Genomic DNA, 24,656 nt, shown 5'->3' with positions numbered 1-24,656 from the left:
TTCTTACATGGGTCATATAGCGTTAACAGATTGTTGGAACATAACAAATTGCGTGCTCTATTAAAAGCCCTTTCCTGGCTGTCCCCCCAGACCCATTCGTGACCTTTGCGTAGGAGCACGTGTAGCAGCTCTAGCAGCGTACTCAATTTGAGAAGAAAGTTACCAAAATAGTTCAGGAGCCCCAGGAACGAACGCAGCTCCGTCGTGTTACGGGGTCTGGGTGCTCTCTGGATCGCTTCCGTCTTGGACACAGTAGGGCTGATCCCGTCTGCTGCTACCCTCATTCCCAGGAATTCTACCTCTGGAGCTAGGAAGACGCACTTTTTCAGTCGCAGCCCTACCTGGTCCAGTCTGCGTAGCACCTCCTCCAGGTTGTGGAGGTGTTCTTCAGTGTCGTAACCCGTGATGAGGATGTCGTCCTGAAATACCACTGTCCCTGGAATCGACTTGAGGAGACTCTCCATATTTCGTTGGAAGATCGCGAGCGAATCCCGAACGGACATCTGTTGTACTCAACAACCCCTTGTGTGTCATGATGGTGGGCAGCTTCTTCAACTCTTCCCCAGTAGTGCGGGACCGTCCCCTGGGACAATCCAGAGTGGCAACCTGTTCTCCGAATCTTTGTGGGTCACGACTACCGTGGCGCTGCCTAGCACCGGAATGATTTGCTTTGTGTAAGTCCGTACCTGTGCATCAATTGACGATAATTTTGGCCTCCTGGCCTTGGACGCCCACAACTTTTTGAACTGTTTGATACCCATCAGGGACTGGCTGGCCCCCGTATCTAGCTCCATTGATACTGGGATGCCATTGAGGAGCACTTTCATCATTATCGGTGGCGTCATGGTGTATGAACTGTATACGTGCTCCACATGAACTCGCTGAACTTCAGCTTCCAGCGATTTCCCCCAGTGTTCATTTCTGCAATTTCTGCAGGTATTTTGCTCATCTCTGCAAACTCCGGCTGAGTGTATGCCTCCACGCCTCCAGCATGAGTTGCGGTTTGAAACAAAAGGTCCCTTGCCAGTCGATTGTCCCTGACTGCCCCTGTGACTGTCCTTGAGTGCGCCATTAACAGGTGTTGATGGTCCCATTACTGGCCGCATTGTCCCTTGCAATGGCGTGAATCGCCGTTCAGCTTGCCATTGTCTCTGTCGAACTCCCCCTCTGGGTTCGACTACATGTTGGGGCATGCCCGACTGCCCTTGTCGGCCTGGAGAACTGTGTGCTGCTTTAACAATGTTGTATCTCTGTCCCAACCATTCCTTAACACAGTACCTCTCGTCTGTTCTGCTCGTGGCCATGCTCACGTGGTTTAAATCCTAGTTTCTCGTCGCCATTGATACGTCCTTACTATACAGTATAAATGCACACGAAGCCCATGCTTGAGAGAAGGTCAGTCTGACCTGTCCTTTATTCCTTAGCACTCAAGTGATGAAAGTGGGTGGAGCTTCCCCTTTTGTACGTGAAGTTAGGAGTGTCTCCCACCTAGTGGTCATTGTTCTCACAGTGTACAACTTAGGTCAGATTATACATGGGTTACAATGCTGGTTGAATACATGACGCACTACATCATACGCACTGCCCTCATCGACCCTCCTGGTTACCTCTTCCAAAAATTCAATCAAGTTAGTCAGACACGTCTTTCCCTTGACAAATCCGTGCTGACTGTCCTTGATTAATCCATATCTTTCCAAATGAAGATTTATCCTGTCCCTCAGGATTTTTTCTAATAATTTTCCCACCACTGAGATTAGGCTGACTGGCCTGTAATTACTCGGTCTATCACTTTCTCCCTTTTTAAACAAAGGTACAACATTAGCAGCCCTCCAGTCCTCTGGCACCACACCTGTAGCCAGAGAGGATTGGAAAATGATGGTCAGAGCCTCTGCTATTTCCTCTTTTGCTTCTCTTAACAGCCTGGGATACATTTCATCCGGGCCTGGTGACTTATCCACTTTCAAAGCTGCTAAGCACCTTAATACTTCTTCTTTCACTGTGTTTATCTCATCTAATATTTACCACAAAAAGCAAGGGACCCAGTACTGAGCCCTGTGGAGCCCCACTGGAAACAGCCTTCCAGTCATAAAAACACCCATCACCCATTACCCTTTGCTTCCTGCCTCTGAGCCAATTTTGGATCCAACTTGCCACTTTGCCCTGGCTCCCATGGGCTTTTACTTTCAGTTGTTTGTTCTCAATTGCTGTGGAATCTGTGGCACAGTATTAGCGGAACTGATCCCGAATCAGAACTAACCCAGGCCATTAATTACTCTCTTGCATCTGCTAGTGCCTGCATAAGTTACTCCCAAATTCAGGACCGCCTGCCACAGTCTGTTCAAGTTGTCTCAGTTTTAACAAAGAACACGCAGCATTCAAAGGTTTGATGCTCAGCAAGGGAATGCCCAGGCATTAATATTCTTGGGATTACTGCAATTGTAGTGCGGGTTTGTTGTGTCTAACTATTGAAGCCATTGCAGAAAATGTGTGAGGATCAACAGTGATGGAGCTCGGTTTGGTCAACTGGGAGGGGGGAGGGGAGAAGGACAGGGAGAGGGTTGAACTTGAGATTTGACTGGCTTGGCAGGAAGGAGGCTGAGCTGGGAACTGGGAGATGCCGGAAGCCAGTCCGGAGAGTGAGCCGAAAACAGCAGGAGGCTGAACCTGGAGGCTGAAGATGGGCGACAGAGGTTCCTAGGAGCGAAATGGAGACAGTTCTCCAACTGACAAGTGGTGGTGGCTGACTCCCTCTGATTGTCTCTCTCTCTCTCTCTGTCTCTCTTCCCCCACCCTGCCTCACACCGGCTCCACCACTGAGGATTAGTGATAAACTCTCTCAATGTGAACCTGAGCCCCCTCTACAAACCAGTCATGGAATTTAAAAAGAAAGAATTTACAGCCAATGGAGTACTTGTGGAGTGTAGTCACTGTTGTAATGCAGGAATTTAGGCCAATAATTCACCAAGGAATTACAGGCCGGGACAAATGAAAAATCCAGTTGAAGATTTCATGCCTCAAGTCTTAAAAGTGAAGCTTGAATAAAGAAATGACTCACTTAATTATATTGAAGCCTCTGAAGATTCCAATTAGCGGTGAATATTTGCTGCACTAGTGTGATGAAGGTCACAATGTGCAGCTATTCATTCTTACAGAACAGTGAAAACTCTGTTCATGTCACTGAATACAAAATGTTCCCACGTTCAATCCCAAATCTATACCAATTTAGCTGATCTGGGTTATTGTGGTGGGGGGAGGTGGGGTGGAGAATGGGTAGTATCAGCCAGAGTTATTACTCCTGGATTTGCTGGGCAGCGACGTGTGTTATTGGGTGAGGATCGATCGTGGTCAGCCACAATTCCTCGCCATGGTCGCTCGCGTACTCTGCTGAGGCACATTGGGTTACATGTGAAGAATAGCCATTTGTGTAAGGAACTGGAGGGAAGCTGAGTGACACCCGTGGAACTGAACATGAGCAAAAAAAATCAATGGATTCAGGGGTGGGAGGGAGGGGGGGGGGGAGAAAACTGTTGCAGTACCTTACTGGGCCATGTGGTGGTGCTGATTCTCTATCAAACTGCTCACTCAGGCTGCTACTTCTGAGCCATTGTAATTTTGCAATGTGTTCAGGAAGAAATTAAAGAGAGAGAGAGACCTGTTAACATGCAAGCGGAAGTGCAGACACAATCACTTTATTAGTTTAAATATTAAAATCATAATTAATATTTAATATAATTAACATACAATGATCTTTGGTTCAGACTGCTTTGCGGCTGTGGACAAGGTACTTATTTTTTGTTCTCTCCCCTCCTCTGGACGCGCTGAGTCGTATTTCACAGGCAGCACCCTCCAGTGCCTCACGCAGGTGGCCATGGTTCACCGGCAAGACGCGACAGACAGTCTGCAGCCTTTTTGACCAATTTTCCCTCAACCAACAACCACATGCACGCACTTTCCAGCAGGGATGCAGCACAGGGATCAGGACTGGGGCTCAGGCACTTTATTATTCACCCCCCTGTGGCCCAGGTCCACTGCATTTATAGAGCGCCTTTCACAACCTGCTATGGGACTTGAGCCCACAACCTTCGGAGTCAGAAAGTGTTACTCACTGAGCCAAGGCTGACGCCTGGGGAACAACCATGTATTTGTGTGACTCCGTACCATACCAGTTGTCTGCCTGTCCCACTGACCCTCCAGGAGAAGCTGTCAGAGCTTTCTCAAGTTGAAATAATGGTCACAGTTTAAAATTGAGCAATCACTGAGCTCGATGCTGTAATCGTAGTAGAGAAGAACAGAAGGGGGAGAATGGTGGGGCCCACCACAGAATCCACATTCCTCCAGGGACAGGTCCAGTGGCAGCAGTGACTCGTGGGAGAAGGACTGGTTCTTGAAGATGCTGAGCCTGGTGCTTGCAATGCCAGTGCGATCTCGGATTCGGCTGATCAGTCCATACACCTTCATGTGGGAATACACCATCTCTTGGAAGTGGCCAGGATGGGACTTCATGTTGTTGAAGGTTATGATCCGGAGTTCGAGAGAAACATACCTGGTGGGGGAGAGGGGAGCAACAAAGATACAAGTCAGTGATAACGCAGGAAAGAAGAGACAGCTCTTAAAGCAACTGCGCAGAATCCACACCCATATTCAACCTTCCTTCCCAAATGGCACTCAGTTACCAATCTCAGGTTCATGATATCGGAAGGCACCTCCTATTGTTGATTTACGGGCTCATTCACCTAGCCACTCAGCTAAGGACGGGCTCCAAGGGCTGCACCACTCAGCCCGTTACTCTTAATTACTGCAGTTCCTATCTATAATATCTTATCTGTAGCAGAATGGTGTCTCGGTGGGTAAATACACTGCACAACAATGGTAGTGACTAAAACGGTTACAACTTTGATCCCTGATCTGAGCAGAGTTAACTGATCCCAGCCTGGACAACAGTGCAGTGTGTACCATCTGCAAGATGCACTGCAGCAACTCTCCAAGGCTTCTTGGGCATACCTCCAAAACCTGCAACCTCTACCACCTAAAAGGACAAGGGCATAAGGTGTTTTGGAACACCATCACCTCCAAGTTCCCCTCCAAATCACACCATCCTGACCTGGAAATATATCGGCCGTTCCTTCATCATTGCTGGGTCAAAATCTGAACTCCCTTCCCCAACAGCACTGTGGGAGCACCTTCACCACACGGACTGCAGCAGCTCACCACCTCCTTCTCAAGGGGCAGTTAGGGATGGGCAATAAATGCTGGCCTTGCCAGCGACGCCCACATCCTAGGAATGAATAAACCCAACCCATCAATAAAGATGAGTGGGAAAACAAATTGTGAGGACACACAAAATCTGCAAAGGGATGTAGACAGGCTACGTGAGTGGGCAAAAATTTGGCAGGTGGAGTATAATTTGGCAACACTTCGGCAGAAATAATTGAAAAGCAAATTATAATTTAAATGGAGAAAAATTGCAAAGTGCTGCAGTACAGAGGGACCTGGGGGTCCTTGTGCATGAAACACAAAAAGTTAGTATGCAGGTACAGCAAGTGATCAGGAAGGCAAATGGAATGTTGGCCTTTATTGCAAGGGGGATAGAGTATTAAAGCAGAGAAGTCCTGCTGCAACTGTACAGGGTATTGGTGAGGCCACACCTGGAGTACTGCGTACAGTTTTGGTCTCCGTATTTAAGGAAGGATATACTTGCATTGGAGGCTGTTCAGAGAAGGTTCACGAGGTTGATTCCGGAAATGAGGGGGTTGTCATATGAAGATGGGTTGAGTAAGTTGGGCCTATACTCATTGGAGTTCAGAAGAATGAGGTGATCTTATTGAAACATGGAAGCACAGCCAACGCCGTAAGCCGGGGCGTGGAGATGGGGTGTCCGTTGTGCTGGGTGAGCGATCGCTGAGGGAAATGTTTCTAGTCGACGGGTGAGGGAGGAACTGAGGGAGAGGGAGGGTGGGCGAGAGGGAGAGGGAGGGTGGGCGAGAGGGAGGGTGGGTGAGGGGGAACAGGAGGGTGGGTGAGGGGGAATGGGAGGGTGGGCGAGGGGGAACGGGAGGGTGGGCGAGGGGGAACGGGAATGTGGGCGAGGGGGAATGGGAGGGTGGGCGATGGGGAGAGGGAATGTGGGCGAGGGGAACGGGAAGGTGGGCGAGGGGGAATGGGAGGGTGGGCGATGGGGAGAGGGAAAGTGGGCGATGGGTAGAGGGAGAGACAGGGAAAGAGAGGGAGGGATGGAGAGAGGGAGGGAGGGTGGGTGATGGGGAGAGGGAGGGAGGGTGGGAGAGGGAGGGATGGGAAAAGGGAGGTTGGGTGATGGGGAAAGGGAGGGTGGGCGACCTGCCGCAGAGAGTTGTTGAGGCCAGTTCATTGGATATATTCAAGAGGGAGTTAGATATGGTCCTTACAGCTAAAGGGATCAAGGGGTATAGAGAGAAAGCAGGAAAGGGGTACTGAGGGAATGATCAGCCATGATCTTATAGAATAGTGGTGCAGGCTCGAAGGGCCGAATGGCTTACTCCTGCATCTATTTTCTATGTAACTCTGTGGTTGCATTTTCTGCCAATAATCACTGCCTATTACACATGAAAAATATCTCTTTGGACAGGCTGTCTGTTCCCTTGCAACCATACCCGTGAATATCTTCCAGCAATGCAGGGAGAAAAGTGGTTTCCTCTGGTTCCCAACTTTCTAGGACAGTAATTTTGAAATGTGGGATAATAAGGAAAGGTACAACTTGCATTTATATAGGACCTAATACAACCTTAGAATGTCTCAAAGTGCTTCACAGTCAATTAAGTACTCTTGAAGTGTAGTCACTGCTTTTTTGTAGACAAAAGCAGCGACCAATTTGTGTACAGCAAGCTCCACAAATAGCAATGAGTGGAATGACCAGACAATCTGATTTTGGTGGTCTCACCATAAGAATGAAAAATGGTCAACTGGCCTATTGAGCCCCTTATCCCCCACAGCAATCTAATCCATTATAGACTACACATATAATATATCCATTATTCTCCACATCAATCTAATCCATTATAGACTACACATATAATATATCCATTATTCTCCACATCAATCTAATCCATTATAGACTCTACGTAACCAACTTTAGAAATTATTTTGAGATTGTCTACTTACCCCAAAAAACACTCCAGAACGTTGAAATGTTCTCACATCTCACACAATTGATCTCAGCCTAGTTGTCTTCTTAGATAAAGCAAATCAATGGACCCAGCAACCCTTGAACCATCATCTCAATGTCTATTGTCCCTGAATGTGAGAACTCATTGGTTTGATCAATTACTAATGCCTTACATATCTATCTGCATTTCTCATTTGACCTGCCAATACTGAAGGAGATAGTCGTTTTTGGGTCTGTTCCTGAGGCCATGGAAATAGTTGGCTGCTGTTAATAAAAGCAGAACAAAGCACTGTAGACTGTACCTGGCTTCAGAGACTTGTGCAGGTTTCCAGAGTCCCAAGTGGCAACCTGGGCAACGATTCAACTCTTCCTTCGTAACCACCAGATAAGTTTCAGCATCCTTTCTTGTTTCATGTTCCTCCTTGTCTCTTCTTACTGCAATTCTGTCATTGGCTCTTTCTACCTCTTCTGCTCCATCCTCCTCCTCAGTCTCTTCACTGCTACTCTGATGGTACCTTTAAACAAGAGTTCAATCTTACATTTGTATATAGAAAGCAATCCTGCAATCAGTAGTCATCCTGACAAGGTTACTAGTTCAGTGTGCAATCTGATCTCAAGAATTGAGTGTATTTAAGTGCAGTGTTGCTGCAATTGGTTTTGCTTTGCACCAATACTATAATCATACAGTTATCGTATACCTGCAGCCTGAATCCAAAGTCAGGGCCTGACCCGACACGGGAATGAAGTGGCGTGAGATACCCTGAAGGAGGGAATCTGATTATGCTTTGCTTCAGAGTCAGTTTAGGCCTTACTTCCAGATTTACACTCCACAAGTTTAGCACTGGCGCTAGCAGAAACCACATCCCCCAATGGTAAACTTGTAAAGTAAATGAACCCAAAGACCAGTGACATCTGAACTCATTGCTGGGCTTTTACAACTGGAAAAGAAATTAACAATCGTCAAATAAGACTAGAATATTTGTCTAAATCTCAAAGACTTGAACACATACATTTCCAAATTACGTAACCTTTCCAGCATCCAGATGGCTTATTGCACTCGGTAGTGTAATATTAGGCCGTGACCACAAAGTTCCACGTTTGATTCTCAATTTGTACTGAGTTCATCTTAGTTGGGGAAGTAGTGGGGGAGCTACAACAGCAATTCAATGGAAATTAAAATTGTGTGGGTTCCATAACGGCCAGATGAAGGTGAAAGTGCCCGTGTATCGGGTGTGGACAGCATTGGGATGCAATGTCCTCCCCTGTTGAATACCTTGCCGTCATTCAGTCTCCAGGCTTATGCATGGAAACTGTACCCGAGCAGCATCACTCAATGCCTTCGGGAGAGGAGGGAGAAAATCGTAAAAAATAATGGTGTTGCTTTACAATAGAAACAGATATGTTGAAATAATCCTGTTTTGTAAGAAATTGTAATTGTAAGAAAAAAAAGATTATTAAAACAATTTTCTGTTGAGTCCATTCATTATTTCTTAATGTGAATCTATGGTGGATACTTGAAACCAACTGAATTAAATGCTTAATAACAGGTTTGCTAAAAACAAAATATGTTTGCACATTCCAGACACGATAGGCCAAATGGCTTCATTTGTGCCGTAAACTTCTATGATTCTATGAGTCAACAACCGGAACTATGATTCAATACCTAGTTCTATTGGTATTTTAGCTTGTGGTTTTACATTCTCCTGCAGCTTCCCTTTGTGTCTCTCTTGGCATCCTACGAAGGGCCCATTCAGGTTCTCACTGCTGCCTCCCTACAAGCAGCAACCCCAACTGTCCCATCCTACTCTCTCGCTGACCTTCCCTGCCCAGCATGCCCACTGGGGGCTAATCTTGCCAACCTCCTTCCTGTTCTGCTCACACCTCCCAGCGCTGACCCTGTGGACACTGGCAGTGGGGCAGCCATCACCAACCCTTTCCGCATCTCCCTCCAGGATGTCCGTTCATTTGCGAACAAGGCCCTTGCCAGCCATGAGCTTATCGTGGATGATTGCATTGACATCATGGTCTCGACGGAAACTTGGCTGAGGGGCGATGACGCCTTACCCTCAAATGAAGCCTCTCCGCCTGGCTATATCTTCCAACACTTGCTCTGCTCAGACGGTGTGGCTCTCATCACCAAATCACACCTTGGTCTATTCCCCTACTCTTCCGGCACTTTCTCCTTCTTTGAGCATCCCACCTTATTCCATCCCTTTCACCTCTCATTTAAAATTCTCGTTCTCTATCGCCCACCCAAGTACCATAAACATTTTATTAGGTATCTTCACTGCTTTCCTCCCTCAGCCTTTGCACCCGAGCGACTTCTCAACCGTGGTGATTTCAACCTCCATCTTAATTCATCATGCTCTCTCTCCTCTGAGTTCAGAGGCCTCCTATCCATCCTTAATCTCTCCCTCCGTGTCGACCTTTCCATCACCTGTGGCCACGCTACTTCCATTGTGTCAAACGCAGATTACGCAATCTCTGACCACTTCCTCGTATTTCAACCACAACCGCCTTCTCTCTTCTCCCCCCCATCCCCCCAACCCAACTTCCTTCTGTGTCTGCCTCTTAAAAAAACCCTTCCCCCAACTCTCTTACAACTGCACTTATGAAATCCCAACTGCCCAGCCTTAGGCTCTCCATTCACCACAACATTTCTGTAGCTACCGATCTGCTCAATCAGACCCTCACCTTTGATGCCCTGGTCCCTATTAAAACTGTTGTGTCCTTAGATGCTCTAGTAATGACTCCACGAGGCAATGTGTTGTACTTGAACTGCAGTGACCTCAGTCCTTTATTTGTTAAATCCAGAGTGAGGATCACATCTGGTGGCCTGCCTTTTATACTAGGCCAGGCACACCTGTACAGGTAACCTACAAGTCTCCCACTGCTGTGCCCTCTGGTGGCACAAAAACAATTAGGGCTAGAAATTTGGTTGTTTATCGCCCCAGAGGGGAACTAACGGGAACTCCCGCCCGAGCGCCGTGCTGTCAGTGTCTGCTGCGAACTTCAGTGAAGGTTTAGTGGCAGTGCTGACAGTTTGTGCTGTGCTCGCTGGTGCCACCCAGTTGATGATGTCATCGAGTGTATAACGACCCCATAGCACTGCATTTGCAAAGTTCAGTTTTCCGCTTGCTGGCAGGTGGGGAGCACGATCAATCCAGCGACAATCCCAGAATGATATTGTCCGGAGTGCTGAAATTCCTCTTTTTCAAATTGTATTTGCTGCAGTAATGGGGAAGTGTGGCTGAGGTTTATTGAATTTTTCGACAGGATTTTTTTTCTTCATCTTTAGACGCTGGGATTCTGGCATCCTAGCGCCAGAAATTGAGTAGGTCTCCTGCACTATCGCTCCGTTAGCGCCTGAAGAGGAGTGTGGAACGCTTCTCTTAATGCTCCACTCTCCTCTTGGGGCGATACAACTGATTTTTTTTTTTTTAATTCGTAGCCAATCGTTCCAATTCTTTGTCAAATCACAAACGCCAGAGGTCACCTTGCACACGCCAAGGATCACTCTGCGCCAATGCTCTTAGCCAAAAGGCCTAGAGCCACTGCACCGTTCCTGGAAGTACTGCAATACCAGGTTCGTGCCATGGAGGTGGATGGGTCAGGTCCCCCACCCACCTCCTGTTTCCAAAAAAGCAAGCATATACCTTCCTGATCCAGGGAGAACCACCCGGAGGTCATGGTGGCTACTCCCCTGTCAGGTCAGTTACGCATGATCTTAGCCAAAAGGCCGAGAAGCGATGGTTATCCCACTTTGAGGCGGTAGATATCTTCCGGTGCTAAAGCGGGTGATACCGAAATTCTAGCCATAACTCTCTCTCACCCTGGCCTTTCCCCCGGTATGGCCCTCAACTTCACTCACTTAAGTCCAAGGGACGCAGACTTGAACAGATGTGGCAGAGAACTCGGTTAGCTATTCACCGCCAGGTCTAGCTGGACCACATCAAGCATTATTGGATCCTCTGCCAAAATTGCTCACTATTCCAGAATCATTCTGGAATGCAAAGATAAACCCCGGTTTCTATTCTCCACTGCTAACCGTCTTCTTAAACTCCTCTTCCCTGTCTCCTTTACCCTCACGTCCGACAACAAGTGTGAGGAGCTCGTGGACTTCTTTGTCTCTAAGATTGAGACCAGTCGACCAGCCGCCCCTGCCTCTTCCCTTCCTTCCCCTCGCCCACCAGCCCAAACTTGCTCTAAGGTTCACCTCTGCTCTAGTCCTGAACTCACATCTTTCCCCAATTTCTCTCCAATCTCCCCTCACGACCTCTCCGAGCTCATCCTGCCCATGAGACCTACTTCCTGCTTCCTTGACCCTATTCCCACCAAACTGCTGACAACCCAACTTCCTTTTCTGGCTCCCACATTAGCCGACATTGTTAACAGTTCTCTCCTCAAATCCGCCATCATCATCCCATTCCTCAAAAAAACGACACCTGAACCCTCCCTGTTGTGTATGCATGCCTGCTTACTGTGTGATGTCTGTAACACTGTTATGCAACAGTGAATGTACCCTTACACTGTACACCCCTTGCCTGTACACCAGAGGGTGCTGCTGCTGGAGACCTAAGGGTTACCTGCACACTGCAGGTAACCCAGTATAAAAAGGAACACACAGCTTGTTGTCCTCACTCAGGAGCTGCAAATAAAGGACTACAGGTCTACACAGTTTAAGTATCATACCCTGCCTCGTGGAGTCATTACTAAAGGTGCCTACATACACTACACTCTGTCCTTGCAATCAACCGCCCCATCTCCAACCTCTCTATCCTCTCCAAAGTCCTTGAACGTGTTGTCACCTCCCAAATCTGTGCCCATTTTCCCCACAACTCCATGTTTAAATCCCTCCAATCAGGTTTCCGCCCTGCCAGAGTATCAAAAGTGCTCTCATCAAAATCACAAATGACAAAGATAAACTATCCCTCCTCGTCCTCCTGGACCTGTCTGCAGCCTTTGACACGGTTGACCACTCCATCCTCCTCCGCCATCGTCCAGCTGGGTGGGACTGCACTCGCCTGGTTCTGTTCTTATCTCTCATCGTAGCCAGAGAATCACCTGCAATGGCTTCTCCTCCCGCCCCCGCATCGTTACTTCTGGTGTCCCCTAAGGATCTATCCTTGGCCCCTCCTATTTCCCATCTACATGTTGTCCCTTGGCGACATCATCCGAAAACACAGCGTCAGTTTCCACATGTACGCTGATGACACCCAGCTCTACCTCACCACCACTTCTCTCAACCCCTCCAGTCTCTAAATTGTCAGACTGCTTGTCCGACATCCAGTTCTGGATGAACAGAAATGTTCTCCAATTAAATATTGGGAGGACCGAAGCCATTGTTTTCGATCCTTGCCACAAACTCCTTTTCCTAGCCACTGAATCTATCCCTCTCCCCAACATTTATCTGAAACTGATCCACCCTGTTCACAATCTTGTGTGACCCTGAAATGAGCTTCCAACACATATCCGTGGCATAACTAAGACCGTCTATTTCCACCTCCATAACATCGCCCATCTCCACTTTTGCCTCAGCTCATCCGCTGCTGAAACCCTCATCCATGCCTTTGTAACCTCTAGACTTGACTATTTCAATGCACTACTGCTGGCCTCCCACGTTCTACCCTACGTAAACTTGAGGTCATCCAAAACGCGGCTGCCCGTGTCCTAACTCCACCGAGTCCCGCTCACCCATCACCCCCTGTGTTCTCTGACCTACATTGGCTCCCAGTTAAGCAACACCTCGATTTCAAAATTCTCATCCTTGTTTTCAAATTCCTCCATGGCTTCAACCCTCCCTAAATATATTCAAAAAGGAGTTAGATGTAGTCCTTACTACTAGGGGGATCAAGGGGTATGGCGAGAAAGCAGGAATGGGGTACTGAAGTTGCATTTTCAGCCATGAACACATTGAATGGTGTTGCAGGCTCGAAGGGCCGAATGGCCTACTCCTGCACCTATTTTCTATGTTTCTATGTTTCTATGTTTCCCTATCTCTGTAATCTCCTCCAGCCCCATAATCCCCTGAGACTTCTGCGCTCCTTTAATTCTGCCCCCGTGAGCATCCCTTAGTATAATCGTTCAACCACTGGTGGTCGTGCCTTCTGTTGCCTGGGCCCTAAGCTTTGGAATTCCCTCGCTAAACTTCTCCGCCTCACTACCCCCTCTCCTCCTTTAAGACGCTCCTTAAAACCTACCTCTTTGACCAAGATTTTGGCCATCTGCGCTAATTTCTCCTTATGTGGGTCAGTGTAAATTTTTTTTGTCTTATAATACTCCTGTGAAGCACCTTGGGATGTTTTACTACATTAAAGACGCTGTATAAATCCAAGTTGTTGTTGTTGTCATTGAAAGTACTTGCCTAGCTTTGTCAAGTCCTGCACCCAATTCTACGTAGTCAATGGTCCCACTATTGTTTTGATCCAACAGTCCGGCCAGGATTTGTAGCTGAGCTTCTACACAGGGAATGTTCAAGTCTCGCATTCCTGGTATATTGAAACATGAATTGCTCATTTGCATTTGCACAGTATACTACATGCTTCTCAATATAAACTCGCATTTTTTGAGAGGGAGACTCTCGCTAACCTTTCTTAAGCTCACACCCAACCCCCTCCTTGAGCCACATATCATCCCCAGCCAGGGAGGGCACTGGCAACTCTCTGCCCAGCTTCTGTTGGTGACAATCATAAAGTGCCGATTGGTTTTTTTATTGAGAAACCAGATGGAAGGCGGAGCCCCACTGTGTCGAATATACCACCAAGGCTGGCAAGAACAGGGAAGGAATAAGGAATTAAATCAGGAAATAGGATTCAATGATGCCAAAGTTGGGTTTTAAAAGCTTATAAATTGTAGCATGAGGGGAAGACAGAGGGAACAAAAAGAAGGAAAGAGTTCTAGAATTTCTGGGAACGAATGGGTTAGAGCAGCAGACACTAATGAATCTTTGTTTTAACACAACTGAGTATGAAGAGAGGAGAAAGAGGATGCATGTTTGCAGTTTCGAGGAAACAAGAAAAAATAGTCCAGCAAAGTCCATCAATAAAGCAAAGAAAGCAGAAATGTTGCGATGAAGAAAGCGAGGTTGGAGGTCACAGGTGAGAGGGGAATAACCTTCCAGTTAACAAACTTTGTCAAGAGATATAGGAGCAATATTTGAACGGTGGACAGAGAGTTGGGCTTTATAGAGATTTAAATCTAAGTGAAAGGAAACAACAGAAACAACAACTTATATAAAGCTTTTAACATAGTCAAATGTCCTAAGGCACTTCACAGCAGTGTCATCAGAACAAAATTGACACCAAACCAAAGAAAGACATTAGGACAGGTGACTAAAAGCTTAGTTAAAGAGGCAGGTTTTAAAGAGAGTCTTAAAGGAGGAGAGAGAGGCGGAGAGGTTTAGGGAGGGTCTAATGAGAGTGAGGAAATTAAAGTAATTAATACTAGTAAAGTATAAAGTACTGGAGAAATTAATGGGACTAAAAGCTGACAAATTCCCCGAACCTGACGGCCTGCATCCTCGGGTTCTAAAAGAGGTGGCTGCAGAGATAGTGGATGCATTGGTTTTGATCTTGCAGAATTCCCTGGATTCTAGAATGGTCCCCATGGATTGGAAGGTAGCAAATGTAACAATGCTATTCAAGAAAGGAGGGAAAGAGAAAACAGGGAACTATATGCCAGTTAGCCTGACATCAGTAGTAGGGGAAATTGTAGAATCTATTATTAAGGACATGGTAACAGGGCACTTAGAAAATAATAATAGGATTGGGCAGAGTCAACACAGTTTTATGAAAGGGAAGTTGTGTTTGACAAATCTATTTTTTTGAGGGTGTAACTCGCAGGGTCGATAAGGGGGAACAAGTGGATTTTCAGAAAGCATTCGATAATGTGCCACATAAGAGATTGTTGCACAAGATTAGGGCTCATGGGATTGGGGATAACATATTAGCATGGATTGAGGATTGGTTAACGGACAGAAAACAGAGAGTAGGAATAAACAGATCATTTTCAGGATGACAGGGTGTAACAAGTGCTGCAAGGATCAGCTATTCATAATCTATATCAATGACACAGAAGAGGGCACCGTGTATAATATATCTAAGTTTGCTGACGATAAAAACCTAGGTGGGAAAGTAAGCTGTGAGCAGGATGTCATCATCATGGGCCTTACGCTAAACATCCGTAAGACAAAGGTCCTCCACCAGCCTGTCCTCACCACACAGCACTGCCCCCCAGTCATCAAGATCCACGGCGCGGCCCTGGACACCGTAGACCATTTCCCGTTCCCCGGGAGCCTCTTATCAACACGAGCAGGCATCGACGACGAGATCCAACATCACCTCCAGTGCACCAATGCAGCCTTCGGCCGCCTGAGGAAAAGAGTGTTTGAAGACCAGGCCCTCAAATCTGCCACCAAGCTCATGGTCTACAGGGCTGTAGTAATACCTGCCCTCCTGTATGGCTCAGAGACATGGACCATGTACAGTAGACACCTCAAGTTGCTGGAGAAATATCACCAACAACGCCTCCGCAAGATCCTAGAAATCCCGAGATGATAAGCGCACCAACATCAGTGTAACATCAGGCTAACATCCCCAGCATTGAAGCACTGACCACACTCGATCAGCTCCGTTGGGCGGGCCACATAGTCCACATGCCAGACACGAGACTCCCAAAGCAAGTGCTCTACTCAGGGCTCCTTCACGGCAAATGAGCCAAAGGTGGGCAGCGGAAATGCTACAAGGACACCCTCAAAGCCTCCCTGATAAAAGTGCAACATCCCCACTGACACCTGGGAGTCCCTGGCCCAAGACCGCCCTAAGTGGAGGAAGTGCATCCGAGAGGGCGCTGAGCACCGCGAGTCTCAACGCCGAGTGTATGCAGAAATCAAGCGCAGGCAGCGGAAAGAGCGTGTGGCAAACCAGTCCCACCCTCCCCTCCCTCAACGACTATCTGGCTACCTGTGACAGGGCCTGTGGCTCTTGTATTGGACTGTTCAGCCACTAAAGAACTCACTTCAGGAATGGAAGCAAGTCTTCCTCGATTCCAAGGGACTGCCTATGATGATATGATCTAAGTTTGCTGACGATACAAACCTAGGTGGGAAAGTAAGCTGTGAGCAGGATGTAATGAGGTTGCATAGGGACACAGACTGGTTAAGTGAGTACGCAAGAAGGTGAGAGATGGAGTATGGTGTGGGGAAGTGTGATTTTATCCACTTTGGTAGGAAGAATGGAAAAGCAGAATATGTTTTAAAAGGTGAGAGACTAGTAAATATTATTCAGAGGGATTTGGGTGTCCTTGTACACAAATCGCAGAAAGTTAACATGCAGGTACAGCAAGCAATTAAGAAGGCAAATGGTAAGTTAGCCTTTATTGCAAGGGGATTGGAGTATAAGAGTAAGGAAGTCTTGCTGCAATTATATTGGGCTTTGATGACACTACACCTGGAGTATTGTGTACAGTTTTGGTCTCCTTACCCAAAGAAAGATACTTGCCATAGAGGTTCACTAGAGATTGCAACAAAGGTTCACTAGATTGATACCTGGGATGAGAGGGTTTTCCTATGAGATTGTGTAGATTGAGCCTGTACTCTCTGGAGTTTAGAAGAATAAGAGGTGATCTCATTGAAACAGACAGGCAGATCTTTGAACGATAAGGGGGTCAAGGGTTATGGGGAGTGGGAAGGGAAGTGGAGTTGAGGCCAAAATCAGATCAGCCATGATCTTATTGAGTGCCAGAGCAGCCTCGAGGTGCCAAATGGCCTACTCCTGCTCCTATTTCTTATGTTCTTACGAAACGTATAAAATTCTTATGAGGGCTTGACAGGGTAAATGCTGAGAGGCTGTTTTCCCTGGCTGAAGAATCTAGAGGGCACAGTCTCAGGATAAGGGGTCGATTATTTAGGAATGAGGATGAGAGAAATTTCCTCACTCAGAGGGTTGTGAACCTTTGGAATTCTCTACCCCAGAGGGCTGTGGAGGCTCAGTCGTTGAGTATATTCAAGACAGAGATCGATAGATTTTTGGACTCTAGGGGAATCAAGGGATATGGGGATCGGGCGGGAATGTGTTGAGGTAGAAGATCAGCCATAATCTTATTGAAAGACAGAGCAATCGAGGGGCTGAATGGCCTACTCCTGCTCCTATTTCTATGTTCTTAAGGCCTTAGGGCTAGACAGCTTAGTTCCTAGACAGCTGAAGGCACAACCGCCAATGAGGGGGCCAAAGGAAGTGGGGGATTCAAGATGCCAGAGTTAGAGGAATGCAGAATTCTTTGAGGGCTGTAGGATTCAGAGAAAGGAAGGATGAGAATTTTACAATGAAGGCGTTAGTGGACGGGAGCCAATGTAGGCCAGGAAGCACAGGGGGATGAGTGAATAGGACTTCACGGGTGTGAGTTAGGATACAGGCAATAGAGTTTTGGATGAGCTCAACTTTATGAAGGGCGAAAGGTGGGAGGCCAGCCAGGAGAGTATTAGAATAAAAACAGAAATGCTGGAAATACTCAGCAGGTCAGGCAGCATCAGTGGAGAGAGAAACAGAGTTAATGTTTCAGCTCGGTGACCTTTCATCCGAATCAGAGTATTGAAACAGTCAATCTGGAGGTAACAAACGCATAGATGAAGGTTCAGCAGTAGATGGACTCAGGCAGTGGCAGAGACAGGCGATATTACGGACGTGGACACGGAATGGTGATGGAGATGATATGGGGTCAGAAGCTCAGTTCAGGGTCAAACAGGAAATCAAGGTTACAAACGGTCTGTTTCAGCCTGAGACAGCGGACCAACTGGGAGGGGAGGGGGTGGAATTGGTGGCTAGGGAGCGGAGTTTGTGGCGGAATTCAACTGGAGAAATTATCATCTCATCCAGGACTGGATGTTGGACAAGCAGTCTGACAACACAGAGGCAGTGGAGGGTTTGAGAGAGGTGGTGGTGAGGTACAGCTGAGTGTTATGAGCATACCTGTGAAACCTACCATTTTTTCTTCAGATGATGGAAATGTAATATCATAGAATCATTCGGCCCCTAGGTCGGCTCTTTGGAAAAGCTATACAATTAGTTCCACTACCCTGCTCTTTTTCATGGCCTTGCACTTTTTTTCCCTTTTCAAATGTGTATCCAATTCCCTTTTGAAAGTTACTCTTAAATCTGATTCCACCAGCTGTTCAGGCAGTGCAATCCAGATCATAACAACTCGCAAACAATTTGCTATCAGTAAAACCATAATCATTTCTGTGAATGACGTTGTATCATTACCAAGTTTAAATTCCTCGTACTGTAGGAGCCCGTTCCCGATCTTGTCGTACTTGCAGAAGATTTCCATAGCCTGTCGGTGGTGTGCCTTCAGCCACTTGTCCATTCGATCCAGGAAGAGTTCATACTCTTTGGTGTCGCTCTGGAAATGCTTGCTTGCCTTTTCAAGCTTCTCCTTTTCCAAAACACATACAACACAGACAGGGACATTTGTTTTGCTGCTCAGATTCAGAGACTATCTCTGTATAACATGCACAGGGTGTGACTTATCTGTATAACATGCACAGGATGTGCTTTCTCTGTACAATAAGCATAGGGTGTGCTTTCTCTGTTTACTGCACATTCCTACATCCACATTTATAAGAAAAGCTGCAGATGTAAATTTGTCACGTTGTAATTGTACAATTTGGCTTTTGCCGCTGTTGTCACATTTAGAAACATAGAAAATAGGTGCAGGAGTAGGCCATTCGGCCCTTCGAGCCTGCACCACCATTCAATAAGATCATGGCTGATCATTCCCTCAGTACCCCTTTCCTGCTTTCTCTCCATACCCCTGTACCTTTCAGTACCTTTCTCTCATCTCACCCACTCTATCTTCCCCTCACCCATCCTGTTCTATCTTTCCCCTCTGGCCTCCCACATCATTGTCCTCCCTCACTTTGTTCCAAGTATCCCCCACCCTGGTCCAATTATTCTCCACCCTCTAACCCCACTTGACCTGAACATTACACTTGGTCTTGACTCCCCATGTGCAACGTTGCGTGCAATCAACTAGCATATTATTAAAAATGTTGTGTAGGGCACATACACTTCCTGTTAACAAACCTTACTTCCTGTTTCACTGTTTTTGACATTTAACATTCACCATTGTAAATTAATATGTCAACATTTCCTATTCAAGTTTGCTATTTCAACTGTCACAGTGTAATTGCTGCTTCTGGCCACTAGATGGCTCTATGACATGAGTTTCTGAAGTCTCCCAACTCTGTCACTATCTTGTATTAATAAAATACATATTTATTGAATAACCGTGGGCAACGCTATGGGCAATATAATAAATACACAGCCTGCTATCCTATTATAAATTCAAACTGTTGTGTGGTGCATGAATCTTGTGTACAGAAGATGACATTGATTGTAGAAGATTAGCGGGTAATCTAATGGAAGTGTTTAGCTGATTAAAGGAGTTGATAGGGTAAATAGACAGAAACTACTTCCTCTGGTGAGGAGAGTTCCTAAATTTAGAGCCAGGCCGTTGAGGCGTGATGTCAAGGAACACTGCTTCACACAAAGGGCAATGGAAATCTGGAACTCTCTCCCCCAAAAAGCTTTTGAGGTTGGGGTCAATTGAAAATTTGCAAACTGAGATTGATAAGATTTTTGCCAGGCAAGTGTATTAAGGGTTACGGAACCAAGGTGGGTAGATGGAGTTAAGATACAGACCTGCCATGATCTAATTGAATGGCGAACCAGGCTCGAGGGGCTGAATGGCCTCCTCCTGTTCCTGTGTTGCTTCCGAAGAATTTTCAAGCTTTCCGATCCAGATGTGACCGTGCTAGCCACTGGGCAAAGCTGACACAAATAGCATCCTGTACCTCATGAACTTGAGAAGAATGATCATACTTACTCTTTCTCTTGCCTCTTTGGTCATTGTCTGCTTTCGCTTCTTTTTCTTTTTATTCTTTATCTTTGCAATTCTTTGAGGACTACCTTCATTTTGGCTCTGTACTTCCCTGGTGTTAAGATTTTTCACTGTGACTGCAGTGTTCATATCAAAGGCAGGGGTAGAACTTTTGGAAAAAGGAATTATGCAGAGTTTTAAAATCCTGTGATAAAATCATTCCTATCCTGAAGCTTCAAATATGGATGACACATTTCTTCACTCAACTCCATCGTTAACCGAAGCCTGATAATCACAGACTACATTCGATCTCTCAGAATGTTATAATCCACCCTGAGAAAGTCTCTGCGGCTCAGCTCAGGGTTAGATACAGAGTAAAGCTCCCTCTACAGTGTCCCATCAAACACTCCCAGGGCAGGTACAGGGGGTTAGATACAGAGTAAAGCTCCCTCTACAGTGTCCCATCAAACACTCCCAGGGCGGGTCAGGGGGTTAGATACATAGTAAAGCTCCCTCTACACTGTCCCATCAAACACTCCCAGGGCAGGTACAGCACGGGTTAGATACAGAGTAAAGCTCCCTCTACACTGTCCCATCCCAGATGATGTATTACAGCTAGATCTCTCTTGCTCGCTCTGTTTCCTAGTTTTCTCTCTTTTTCTTTCTCGTTTTACCTCTTCCTGTTTCTCTTTCGCATTGTTTCTCTAATTATCTCTTCATTTCTGTCTGTTTTCTCTTCACTTGTTATTCTCTCTCACTGAACCTGATTCTGTCTCCCTGTGTTGGTGTCTCTCTCACACTTGATTCTCCGTTTTCCTTACTCTATGTTTTCTTGTTCGCTCTTTAGCCGTTTCTCTCTGCACACGTTCACCTTTTGTTGGTTTACTTTACTTTTCTTTTCGGCACATTTGAAATCTTACCGCAAATAACCCGAGCTCTTCAATTAGTGGGAATAGTAAAAATTAAACAGTCCTGGGAGCGGCGAAGTAAACTCTGCCCGGGGACAGTTGCTAGGGCGGTTGCTAGGGGACGGTTGTTGGAGCGCGTTGCTAGGACCAGTTGTTTAAAGGGTTCAAGATAGTAATACAAAGCGACTCAAATAATTTGGAACTAAACCTCAGATTTTAATTTGTAAAATTCACAAAAAACCACAAGGATCTTAACAGAGAAACATAGAAATTTGGTGCAGGAGCAGGCCATTCGGCCCTTCGAGCCTTCACCGTCATTCAATAAGATCATGGCTGATCATTCAACCTCAGTACCCCTTTCCTGTTTTCTCACCATAACCCTTGGTCCCTTTGGCCGTTAGGGCCATATCTAACTCCCTTTTGAATATATCCAACGAACTGGCCTCAACAACTTTCTGCGGTTGAGAATTCCACAGGTTCACAATTCTCTGAGTGAAGAAGTTTCTCCTCATCTTGGTCCTAAATGGCTTACCCCTTATTCTTAGACTGTGACCCCTGGTTCAGGAACTCCCCAGCAATGGGAACATTCTTCCTGCCTCTAACCTGTCCAATTCCGCCAGAATGTTATATGTTTCTATGAGATCCCCTCTCATTCTTCTAAACTCCAGTGTATAAAGGCCCAGTTGAACATAAGAACATAAGAATTAGGAACAGGAGTAGGCCATCTAGCCCCTCGAGCCTGCTCCGCCATTCAAAAAGATCATGGCTGATCTGGCCGTGGACTCAGCTCCACTTACCCGCCCGCTCCCCGTAACCCTTAATTCCCTTATTGGTTAAAAATCTATCTATCTGTGATTTGAATACATTCAATGAGCTAGCCTCAACTGCTTCCTTGGGCAGAGAATTCCACAGATTCACAACTCTCTGGGAGAAGAAATTCCTTCTCAACTCAGTTTTAAATTGGCTCCCCCGTATTTTGAGGCTGTGCCCCTAGTTCTAGTCTCCCCGACCAGTGGAAACAACCTCTCTGCCTTTATCTTGTCTATCCCTTTCATTATTTTAAATGTTTCTATAAGATCACCCCTCATCCTTCTGAACTCCAACGAGTAAAGACCCAGTCTACTCAATCTATCATCATAAGGTAACCCCCTCATCTCTGGAATCAGCCTAGTGAATCGTCTCTGTAACCCCTCCAAGGCTAGTATATCCTTCCTTAAGTAAGGTGACCAAAACTGCACACAGTACTCCAGGTGCGGCCTCACCAATACCCTCTACAGGTGCAGCAGGACCTCCCTGCTTTCGTACTCCATCCCTCTCGCAATGAAGGCCAACATTCCATTCGCCTTCCTGATTACCTGCTGCACCTGCAAACTAACTTTTTGGGATTCATGCACAAGGACCCCCAGGTCCCTCTGCACCTCAGCATGTTGTAATTTCTCCCCATTCAAATAATATTCCCTTTTACTGTTCTTTTTCCCAAGGTGGATGACCTCACATTTTCTGACATTGTATTTCATCTGCCAAACCTTAGCCCATTCACTTAAGAACATAAGAACATAAGAATTAGGAACAGGAGTAGGCCATCTAGCCCCTCGAGCCTGCCCCGCCATTCAATAAGATCATGGCTGATCTGGTCGTGGACTCAGCTCCACTTACCCGCCCGGTCCCTGTAACCCTTAATTCCCTTATTAGTTAAAATTCTATCTATCTTTGACTTGAAAACATTCAATGAGCTAGCCTCAAGTGCTTCCTTGGGCAGAGAATTCCACAGATTCACAACTCTCTGGGAGAAGAAATTTTTTCTCAACTCGGTTTTAAATTGGCTCCTCCGTATTTTGAGGCTGTGCCCCCTAGTTCTAGTCTCCCCCACCAATGGAAACAACCTCTCTGCCTCTATCTTGTTTATCCCTTTCATGATTTTAAATGTTTCTATAAGATCACCCCTCATCCTTCTGAACTCCAAGGAGTAAAGACCCAGTCTACTCAATCTATCATCATAAGGTAACCCCCTCATTTTTGGAATCAGCCTAGTGAATCGTCTCTGTACCCCCTCCAAAGCTAATATATCCTTCCTTAAGTAAGGTGACCAAAACTGCATGCAGTACTCCAGGTGCGGCCTTACCAATACCTTATACAGTTGCAGCAAGACCTCCCTGCTTTTGTACTCCATCCCTTTCGCAATGAAGGCCAATATTCCATTTGCCTTCCTGATTACCTGCTGCACCTGCAAACTAACCTTTTGGGATTCATGCACAAGGACCCCCAGGTCCCTTTGCACCACAGCATGTTGTAATTTCGCCCCATTCAAATAATATTCCCTTTTACTGTTTTTTTTCCCAAGGCGGATGACCTCACACTTTCCGACATTGTATTCCATCTGCCAAACCTTAGCCCATTCGCTTAACCTATCCAAATCTCCTTGCAGTCTCTCTGAGTCCTCTACACAACCCGCTTTTCCACGAATCTTAGTGTCATCTGCAAATTTTGTTGCACTACACTCTGTCCCCTCTTCTAGGTCATCTATGTATATTGTAAACAGTTGTGGTCCCAGCACTGATCCCTGTGGCACACCACTAACCACTGATTTCCAACCGGAAAAGGACCCATTTATCCCGACTCTCTGCTTTCTGTTCGCCAGCCAATTCTCTATCCATGCTAATACATTTCCTCTGACTCCGCGTACCTTTATCTTCTGTATTAACCTTTTGTGTGGCACCTTATCGAATGCCTTTTGGAAATCTAAATACACCACATCCATCGGTACACCTCTATCCACCATGCTCGTTATATCCTCAAAGAATTTCAGTAAGTTAGTTAAACATGATTTTCCTTTCATGAATCCATGCTGCGTCTGCTTGATTGCACTATTCCTATCCAGATGTCCCGCTATTTCTTCCTTAATGATAGTTTCAAGCATTTTCCCCACTACAGATGTTAAACTAACCGGCCTATAGTTACCTGCCTTTTGCCTGCCCCCTTTTTTAAACAGAGGCGTTACATTAGCTGCTCTCCAATCCGCTGGTACCTCCCCAGAGTCCAGAGAATTTTGGTAGATTATAACGAATGCATCTGCTATAACTTCAGCCATCTCTTTTAATACCCTTGGATGTATTTCATCAGGACCAGGGGACTTGTCTACCTTCAGTCCCATTAGCCTGTCCAACACTACTCCCCTAGTGATAGTGATTGTCTCAAGGTCCTCCCTTCCCACATTCCTGTGGCCTGCAAATTTTGGCATTGTTTTTGTGTCTTCCACTGTGAAGACGGAAGCAAAATAATTGTTTAAGGTCTCAGCCATTTCCACATTTCCCATTATTAAATCTCCCTTCTCATCTTCTAAGGGACCAACATTTACTTTAGTCACTCTCTTCCGTTTTATATATCGGTAAAAGCTTTTACTATCTGTTTTTATGTTTTGCGCAAGTTTACTTTCGTAATCTATCTTTCCTTTCTTTATTGCTTTCTTAGTCATTGTTTGCTGTCGTTTAAAATTTTCCCAATCTTCTAGTTTCCCACTAACCTTGGCCACCTTATACGCATTGGTTTTTAATTTGATACTTTCCTTTATTTCCTTGGTTATCCACGGCTGGTTATCACTTCTCTTGCCGCCCTTCTTTTTCACTGGAATATTTTTTTTTTGCGCACTATGAAAGAGCTCCTTAAAAGTCCTCCACTGTTCTTCAATTGTGCCACCGATCTAAATCTCTTTGCAGCCTCTCTGTGTCCTCTAC

The 24,656-nt window shown here is 46.1% G+C and overlaps 1 protein-coding gene and 1 pseudogene across 3 annotated transcripts in view; both read right to left on the bottom strand.

Annotated features, from left to right (window-relative positions):
- Nucleotides 1-3,591: 3,591 nt before the first annotated feature.
- LOC139226861 (uncharacterized) overlaps nt 3,592-24,656 on the bottom strand; it is a 139,550-nt gene continuing 118,485 nt past the window's right edge. The window contains exons 1-6 of one of the 3 annotated variants that reach the window (XM_070857955.1): nt 20,938-21,016; nt 20,024-20,186; nt 18,400-18,571; nt 13,506-13,629; nt 7,444-7,656; nt 3,592-4,543 (exon numbers count right to left, since the gene is read on the bottom strand). In XM_070857955.1, the coding sequence (XP_070714056.1) occupies nt 4,204-4,543; nt 7,444-7,656; nt 13,506-13,629; nt 18,400-18,571; nt 20,024-20,167 (993 nt within the window). In that variant the 5' untranslated portion in view covers nt 20,168-20,186; nt 20,938-21,016 and the 3' untranslated portion in view covers nt 3,592-4,203. Of the gene's footprint in view, nt 4,544-7,443; nt 7,657-13,505; nt 13,630-18,399; nt 18,572-20,023; nt 20,187-20,691; nt 20,727-20,937; nt 21,017-24,656 lie in introns of those variants that run through there. The other 2 variants (XM_070857954.1, XM_070857956.1) reach the window with 2 other exon arrangements.
- LOC139227242 (U2 spliceosomal RNA) lies at nt 10,691-10,892 on the bottom strand (annotated as a pseudogene).

The sequence above is a fragment of the Pristiophorus japonicus genome, chromosome 16, assembly GCF_044704955.1.
Source record: "Pristiophorus japonicus isolate sPriJap1 chromosome 16, sPriJap1.hap1, whole genome shotgun sequence".
Lineage (NCBI taxonomy): Eukaryota > Metazoa > Chordata > Chondrichthyes > Pristiophoridae > Pristiophorus > Pristiophorus japonicus.
The sequence above is the reverse complement of the archived record's forward strand: the minus strand, read 5'-3'. Positions and strand labels throughout refer to the sequence as shown.